We start from the raw sequence: 9536 nt of genomic DNA on the forward strand, positions 1-9536 counted from the left end.
TATATATATATTTTGCATATATATGTACATATATATAAATATATATATTCATATATATATAAATAAATATTATATATATATATATATATATATATATATATGTATATATTTATATATATATATGTACATATATATATAAAGGTGAAACACGGGTCTTATATCCGATTATCGAGTTTATTCCTGACCGGTTTCGCTTACAATAGCTTTCTGAAGAAACCGGTCAGGAATAAACTCGATAATCATATATATATATATTATAATATATAATGTCTCTACATACATATATATGTATATATATATATATATATATATATATATATATACATATATATATATATATATATATATGTGTGTGTGTGTGTGTGTGTGTGTGTGTGTGTGTGTGTGTGTGTGTGTGTGTACCTAGATATACACACACATGAAAAAAAATATATATATGTATATATGTATATATATATATATATATGTATATATATATATATATATATATGTGTGTGTGTGTGTGTGTGTGTGTGTGTGTGTGTGTGTGTGTGTATAAAACCTTAGTAAAAACCCATTAGAGTCAGTGAATAGTTCTTTTAACAATAACATAAAAAGTTTATTAAAAAAACGAGGACACCTTATGTAAAAAGTTCATGACCATTTCCCCACCTTTACCATACATGTATGGGTTATTTAAAGTTCACAAAGAAAACAATCCTATTAGGCCCATTACACAACGTAACATTTCTTTTTTCAAAAGTTTTGTTTATTGTATTGTTTTTAGAGGTTATTAATCCATTTTTCCTGCTGATTTCAAATATGCAATTATTTTTTCTGTATCATCGACCGTTATAGAAATACATATAATTTCAATGTTACCATGTATATTTTGGAATTGTTATGTGGTCTGCTACTAAATGTTTATCTAATTTTCTCTTTCAGATCAATGACTGAACTATTTACCTGTTAAGATGGCTACTAGAGGATGTGAAAATTCTCCTGATACATTTTGCTATGTGTGTGGTTATTATATTGGGAAAAAACAAGTACTACATAAGATCGTGAGAGGTGCTAAAGTGTGGATAGCGTACAGACTCTATTTCGGAATGCCCATGGGTGACCAGGACAAGCCATGGGCACCTCATGTGATATGTGGAAGCTGCCGATCTACTCTAGAAGGATGGCTGAGAGGTACAGGAAGGGCAATGCCTTTTGCCATTCCTAGAATATGGAGAGAGCCGAAGAACCATCACGACGACTGCTACTTTTGTATGATTGATGTGACGAAGTACAGGAAAGTGAAAGGAAGACAAGCTCTGCAGTATCCAGACATACCATCATCTAGAGCACCTGTCCCACATGATGATAGCTTACCAGTACCACAACCACCAGAAAATGCAAGTTTATTTTATCATACTCTCTTTACTTTTAATTAACTTCAATATTAAGTACTTAATACACATTCACTTTCCTAAAGATATATGGAATACTAATGCTATTAGTCTTTGTTGAAGTTGCTATATTTAGTTATTTCTTTCTTTCCAGATGGAAGATGCAATGGAAATTTTATCTGAAGGGTCAGCAGGTAGCAGCAGCCATGAAATGGGAGACGAAGATTTCGCACCAAGAACGACTTCGGAGCCTCACTTTCCAAGTCAGAGTGAGCTAGATGACTTAATCAGAGACTTAGGTCTTACTAAGTCAGGAGCTGAGCTTCTTACATCAAGGATGAAAGAATGGAATCTACTAGGAGAAGACTGCAGGACATCTGTGTACCGGAAACGACATGAAGAATTTAAAATTTACTATGACTTTAGTGATGATATGTGTTATTGTAAGGATGTTACTGGTTTGTTTACAGCCCTTGGACTCGAACATGATCCTGCAGAATGGCGACTGTTCATAGATAGCTCAACACGAAGTCTCAAAGCAGTATTGCTCCACAATGGAAATAAAAACCCATCTTTGCCTCTTGCACACTCAGTACAGAAGAAAGAAAACTATCATAATGTCAAACAGCTTCTTGAAAAAATCAATTATGCTGAATTCAAATGGGATGTTTGTGGTGATTTCAAGATGCTAGCCTTTTTGCTTGGCTTACAAGGGGGATACACAAAGTATTCCTGTTTTCTTTGTTTATGGGACAGCAGGGCTGATGATGATCATTATAATAAAGTTCATTGGCCCCCAAGAGTTGAACTGCAGCCAGGAATGTTAAATGTTCTCAGACAGCCTCTAGTAGATTCGAAAAAAGTTTTATTACCCCCACTTCATATCAAGCTAGGGTTAATTAAACAGTTTGTGAAGGCTTTGGATTTTGGAGGCGAAACTTTCCAAGAAATTTGTCTCATGTTTCCCAAGCTATCTGAGGCTAAGCTCAAGGGTGGTATATTTGTTGGACCCCAGGTAAACAAAATGTTGAAGTCGGAGAAACTGGAAAGAGCGATGACGAAAGTTGAAAGAGAAGCTTGGTGTTCATTTCGTGATGTAGTTCGTGGATTCCTAGGAAATCACAAGGACCCTAATTATAAACAAATAGTGGCAAAGCTTATTGAGAACTTCAGGAAACTTGGTTGTCGTATGTCCTTGAAGATACATTTCTTGCATTCTCACCTAGATTTCTTCCCCGAAAACTTGGGGGCTGTCAGTGAGGAGCATGGCGAGAGATTTCATCAGGATATCGCAACTATGGAAAGAAGATATCAAGGACGATGGAATACTGCTATGATGGGAGATTACATATGGTCACTAGTCAGAAAAGACGAAAGCATGCATTCTAGAAAATCTCGATCGTCAAAGCACTTCTAATCATGAGAAGAGTCATCAAAACACTTGCAGTGCAAAGTTGTGTTGTTTATTTTGTTCTTACTAATATTGTAGCTCTTAAATACACTTCATATTATGAAAAAAATACTAGATGTTGTATAATTATCCTTAGAATGCTAAAGTAGATTGAATCAATTAACTACTGTAGAGAAAGGTTGCGTATATAACAATAAAATATAAAATCAAGAATAAATAAAGAAATATCAATGTTACGTCAAAACTAATGGACATTTGGATTCAGTGACACGAAATACATATATAAACATGAAAAAATACAAATAAACAAAACATGTGTTACATTGTGTAATCAAACAAATAAACAGACAGACAGGCAGACAAATGAAAGATAGTTTTCCAAGTACCTTGGGTTATAAGGTTTCAGAGTACAAATGGTTATAGGGGTCTATCTGCAAAAATTTAGGAGTAGTTCGTGAATAATCACTCACCTAAGCATAACCCACCTAACTTTAACCCTTAACCCCAACCAAAATATTTTTTTAATGAAATATAGTTATCCAAATGCCTGGAGGGATAGCGTATCAGAATTTATATGGTTATGGGGATCTATCTGCAAAACAATAGGAGTTCGTGATCAAACAAACAAACAGAAAGACAGACAGACAGACATAGGCTACTACTTTATTATAGTAGATATGTGTGTGTACATATATATATATATATATATTTATATATATATATATATATATATATATGTGTGTGTGTGTGTGTGTGTGTGTGTGTGTGTGTGTGTGTGTGTGTGTGTGTGTGTGTGTGTGTGTGTGTGTGTGTGTGTGTGTGTGTGTGTGTGTGTGTGTGTGTGTGTGTGTGTGTGTGTGTGTGTGTGTGTGTGTGTGTGTGTGTGTGTGTATGTGTGTGTGTGTATGTGTGCGTACACATGCGTGTGATTCAGCATAGTTCTGTATCACGTGTCCAACAAATGATCGACAGTTATTAACCTCCCAGATGAGAGCTCAGAGCTCGTGTGACCGATATATGGGCAATACTGTGAACTTACACGCACATACACCACCAACTCCCCGCCCACGAATGTTGGAGTAACACCCCACAGCGCAGCGATACTGAAATCATTTCAGCCCTGGGCGGGAATCGGACCAGGGCCACGACATGTGTGTGTGTGTGTGTGTGTGTGTGTGTGTGTGTGTGTGTGTGTGTGTCTCTATATATATATATATATATATATATATATATATATATATGTGTGTATGTATATATATATGTATGTATATATATATACATATATATATATTTGTGTGTGTATATATATATATATATGTATATATATACATATGTATATATGTATGTATATATGTATTTATATACACAATATATGCATGCTTCCACTTAAGGTACGCTTTGCTCGGTTCGATTATAATTATTGGTCTACCACAGCCAATGACGTGTGATGCGCATCATACCTGGCGTCATGTTTGGGTAAACGCTTTGGTTAGTTCAGTTGAAATAATTATCAGCCTCGTATTATGCATCTCGATGCAAAACAGCCCCATTTAAAAACAAAAAAATATTCCTCTAGACAATCGCTTGACGATCATCATTGAGCCATGAACGATCATTTTAGCGATAATCGCACCGAGCAAAGGGTAACTTTAGATTTAGGGGTGATTGCTGTATTACTATTAAGAATAAATATATCTTACATATATCAAGATCTCTGTCCTCTTCTCGTTCTTGTTGGCTCCCTGTGTCTAAGAAAGGAAAATCAAATGAAATAGTAACACATACTCGATAAGTAAAAACAAAGTTGTTTTTCTAACCAGACCGCCAAAATTAGTGGGGAAATGTTTAATTCCACCGGTGCAGTGAGGTTCTATAAGGCCCTGTCCACACTGGTTGTTTCACCCGCCGCGGTTTAAACCGCGGCGGGTGTGAGAAAATTATACAATGTCTTGTGGCTAAATGCGATTTTTTCTAAGCTTCAAATTGTTATTGGACCTCTATTCTATGAGCCTCCTTTTGTGGGTCAATTTTTCTGAACCTCTTTCTATGTCTCTTTTCTGAAAATAAAGTTTCAATTCTTTTCTTCTGATTTGTGTCTTTAGATGTGTTGAGGCCAAAAAGTGTTTTATCGACTTCATGGATGTCCTCCTTTCTCCAAGTAATGCTTAACGAATTCCCAAATATTTCACCAAAGATCATTCAAACGTACTATTAAAAGTCCAGTGATGTTGTCTACTTCCACAAAATCACGCTCTCGGGCACGTTTTTTTAAAACATATTTGGACGAAAATTTCTGCTCGAAAGACAACACGCTGCTGCGTTCGAAATTTTGACCTTGTTTATTTGGAAGGTGAAAAAGCCTTTTATTCTTGGTTAAAGTGGCTACTCGACGGCTCGGCTCGTAAAATCAAGATAGAGATATATTTTTTCCTGCTGCAGAAATGAACGATTTAGAATTACTAATCAAATCCAACCTTATTTCCCCTGTGCTAACACATAAATATTTAATTTCCCAAGACGTTTTATAATTCCTATTTAGTATTACAAAGCAACAATGGACTCAATCTAGTGCTAGCGTATGTTTCATCTGTGATAAAAATAGAGATCTTCTAATTGATAAATGGTCTTAACATTGAACATAACATCGATTTGGGTGGGCTGTTTTACTAAGATCCTGTGCAATCTTATGAAATGCGTACCTTAGTAGCCATTCACTAGTTACACGACTGGAATCGCCAGCCCAGAAAAGGGATTCCCAGAAACGCAACATTCAAGACTTCAATCAACTGAACGCATCACCATCAAATCACAAGATTCCCCAGCAGCACATAACAGCTTTAATCAAGCCCCACGCACCCACCTCCACCCACTCAAGCCCCTACACCCGAGACAAAGACAAGTCAATACACACACCCCACCTCCACACATTTCCCCTCCATACAATGCGCATAGGACCAGGCCCAGCGCAGCAGTTCCTAAGTACTCCATTAAGCACGCTTCCCAGCGAGCGACGAATCCTTACCCCACCCCTCCACCAACCGACTCCTTCGAAGCGATTCCATCCCCCAACCGACCTCGCCAGACATTCGGCAGAACCGTTTTGACAAGCAACGCCAATCACAACCTCAGTAAAAATTCTACTCCGTAAGTAATCATTTCACTTACTCTCCTACTTCTAAAACGAAGCTAGGCGACTCCAACAAGCCGTTCGGAACTCAGGCCTAGCGCGCTGACTTGAAGGTCGAACCGGTACCACGCGACTTCAGTCAAGACGCATAGGATCCCCAGCCCGATGAGACTAGTCTAAACCAGGGGTTCTCAAACTTTTTTGGCTACGACCCCCTCCAAATTACTTCGATCGAGTCGCGACCCACTTACCAAACAACAAAAACAACGAATTTCTGACAATCACTATAGTATAACGCATTTCCTTGTCTCCGTGTATCTGCTTGCCTGTCCTATGTATGCATGTATGTTGTGTATGCCTGTAGCCTATGTACATGCGCACGTATGTATGTATACATGCATGTACGTATGTAAGCTTGTATGGATCTCTCTCTCTCTCTCCTCTCTCTCTCCTCTTCTCTCTCTCTCTCTCTCTCTCTCTCTCTCACCGTCTTTAAAGGCTGAACAACTTACCATTATTAATGGGTAGTATAGGCTTGCTTCTTGGAGCACAGCGTCTCCTCAGCCTTAGGGCGATGCTGGAAACCGCAACACGATCGCGACCCTCAAAATGATTTCGCAACCCCTCAGGGGGTCGGGACCCCCACTTTGAGAACCTCTCTGGTCTAACCAGTATTGAGGCATCTCCACATACCCCGTCCACAACTAACCTCACCAGTCATCGTGAGTACCAAATAACGTACATCCACTAATTTATTTTAATAATTCATAGCTTCATCTCATACCTTGCCGGTCGAATGCCTACCTTCCAACCCCTTCCACCCCCTTGACGACCGACGAGAACCAGGAACTTCGCGTCGGTTTAGCGTGGCCGCTAGCAAATTGGCCTCGCTTAACTCCCCATTACACTCTACCGGCACCCACCCCCTCCACCGTTACTCACGACTGGAGACCGGCCTCGCTTCTCCAACCACCTCAACCATCCACCCACACTCCTCCAAGCCACCTCCACCTGAGACACGTCAAGTCGTTAACTACAAACTCAGCAAAATCTGACACCCAGTTACCACCAACTCCTTGAAAGCTCCGTCAGTCACCAGTCAACAGACAGTGCATCAAGGACTATATACTTCTCATCAACATACAGTATATCTACGTAATATATATAAAAATACCATGATTCACAAATTTCTACACATATACATCAATCAAATACAAACTTACATACAAACTGATACATCCACATACTAAAGACATAAAGTAATTCACAGCCAATTCTTCAAATCAACATAGCTAAAACATTTAACAAAATCGACATTCATAAGACGTGAATTAGATAAGACATAACAAAAATAGGTCCATAATAACGGTACATATCAGCGACAAGCTAATAGAAATCAATAAATAAACAAACAAATATTACAGATAATAGCAATAATACTCTATATGAAATAGCAAACACTATGTAAACATATCAAATCTAAAAAATATAGAGGTCAATGATTACATACCAAGCATCTCGCGGTGCACCTTTGAAAAATATACTTACAAGATATTTTTCAAGAAAAAAAAATCAGAGAAATACACTTCTGAGATACAAACTACAATATCAATCCTGTTATCATGTTCTCAAACAACTCTTATTAACCCATATATAACAACTAAATATCACATTAATTTCAAATTACCTTAGATTAATAACACCCAACAAAATCCGCAGCTCAACATCACCCCAAGAACCCTTCCCGCCCCAAGGAAGACTCACAGTCACTAAAAACCAACAAACAATGAAATAAAAACAAATCAAGGAAAACACAACGATAAATTCCACAATGAATAAAACAAACATATGAAAACATGCAATTTAAATGATTATTCCACCCAAGAGACGCAATAAGTCGTCCATTTCAATAGATTACATGATATTAGCGATCCCTACCAAATTATTCAATCTATAAAAATCTTCTTTACTTTAGATCGTGACGATCCAGGAATAGTATACATTTACATTAACTCAAAAACTATCCTAGCTCCATTAATTGCTAACACAAGATAATCATCTCCAATACATTGGTCTAAACTTAACATATAAAATATTCTCACCTTACCAACTCAACTCTGAAAAGATATAACTCTGACAAGCCTAACCAAGGTACATAAATAAATTACACAAAATTCAAGAAACATCTATAAGAAAAAATAACAAAACTTTCCACTCAAAGACAACCAATCATTATTCCATATCATAATCAAAACCCATACACGAAATGCAAAATACCTCCATCTCAAACATACATTGTTTTTAAACTTAAAACTCAACTCCATTGAATAAAAAAACACAGATTACCATATCAATATACAAAAGTAATAATAAGAACAGCTGCATTATTTACAAAAATTACAATTTCTCACAAAAATATAGCCCATAATTATTCACAAAATCTCGACATAACATCCACGAAACGAATATAAGAAACATTTAATTCATAACATAAGTGAATAAAATAAACAAATAAACTTGTATTCCACCAATTAATCAATAAAGATATATGACAACAAACAGTCCAATCAATTTTATGCAACATTAGAATAGATGTTAAATACTTCTCACTGAGGCAACAAAGTACATAAGTAAATAGGAAATAATCCCAAACTCATAAATTATAGACCTACTTGAACACTATGCAAAATAGAAAACTGATTTCATACACACACTAAAATCTATATGTACATTCGTAAGTGTTTACCAAACTTCCCGTTGAAATACGTTGATGAACTATGTAATTTTATATGATTATTATATTTAGTTATGTAACAATAAACAATCTTATCAATAGCTTTACAAACAAACTAATAAATACTGATATTTTTAGGATGTCTTACATTCAATAAGCTATAGCCCCCCCAGTGTGATACCTGATATAAACGGAAATTGAACATCCCATTGAAAAGAAATCTCGGACTACAGTGACAAACTACAAATCACATTGAACAGAGAAAGAAAAGAATTAGGTGGAAAATGAAATAATTAGTACATTTTTACATAGCTTATTGAATGCATTAAAGATATGATAATATACGTAAACCTCTTCCCCTTTACTCATTCAAGACAATAATGAATCTCTACAAGTCAATGTCTCCCACTAGCGACATGACACATTATATTTTTTCCTTGCAATTTTGTATGCCAAACCCATCAGTCACGATCTTAACCCAAGGTACGAGGACGTACCTCAAGAGGTCGGGGAGGCAATGTATCCATATACCATTACTAACAATACCGATAGGTCACACGCCATAACACGTATTCCCCAACATACATGAAGGCAGCCTTTAGCAATCTTGCTGACCGCTGACCTCGCATTTCCCAATCTCAAAGCATCTGACTCAGAGAATCCAAGCATATCATAACAAGCCATCACGCCACCGTCCAGCAAGGAACCAAGACAGGTGCCTAATGTCACTAGACAGTTCATTAACCTTTCCTTTTACCTGTAGTAATTCTTCTTTTTACTTGTAGTATAGTAATTCTTCTCTTTATGGTATAAGTAGTAATTATTCCCTACATAGTATATGTAGTACTTAATCCCTATATAGTAATGGTTTTATGTATGTCATCTGCGTAA

General features: G+C 36.6%; 1 protein-coding gene across 1 annotated transcript in view; it reads right to left on the reverse strand.

Annotated features, from left to right (window-relative positions):
• LOC143022289 (uncharacterized) overlaps positions 1–9329 on the reverse strand; it is a 28557-nt gene extending 19228 nt beyond the window's left edge. Inside the window, exons 1-3 of the mRNA XM_076180434.1 lie at positions 9187–9329; positions 6424–6488; positions 4485–4532 (exon numbers count right to left, since the gene is read on the reverse strand). Coding sequence (XP_076036549.1) covers positions 4485–4532; positions 6424–6488; positions 9187–9329 — 256 coding nt within the window. The remainder of the gene's footprint in view (positions 1–4484; positions 4533–6423; positions 6489–9186) is intronic.
• Between the last annotated feature and the right edge of the window lie 207 nt (positions 9330–9536).

Source organism: Oratosquilla oratoria, chromosome 44 (assembly GCF_046742065.1).
Source record: "Oratosquilla oratoria isolate Oo_2021 chromosome 44, ASM4674206v1, whole genome shotgun sequence".
Classification (NCBI taxonomy): Eukaryota; Metazoa; Arthropoda; class Malacostraca; order Stomatopoda; family Squillidae; genus Oratosquilla; species Oratosquilla oratoria.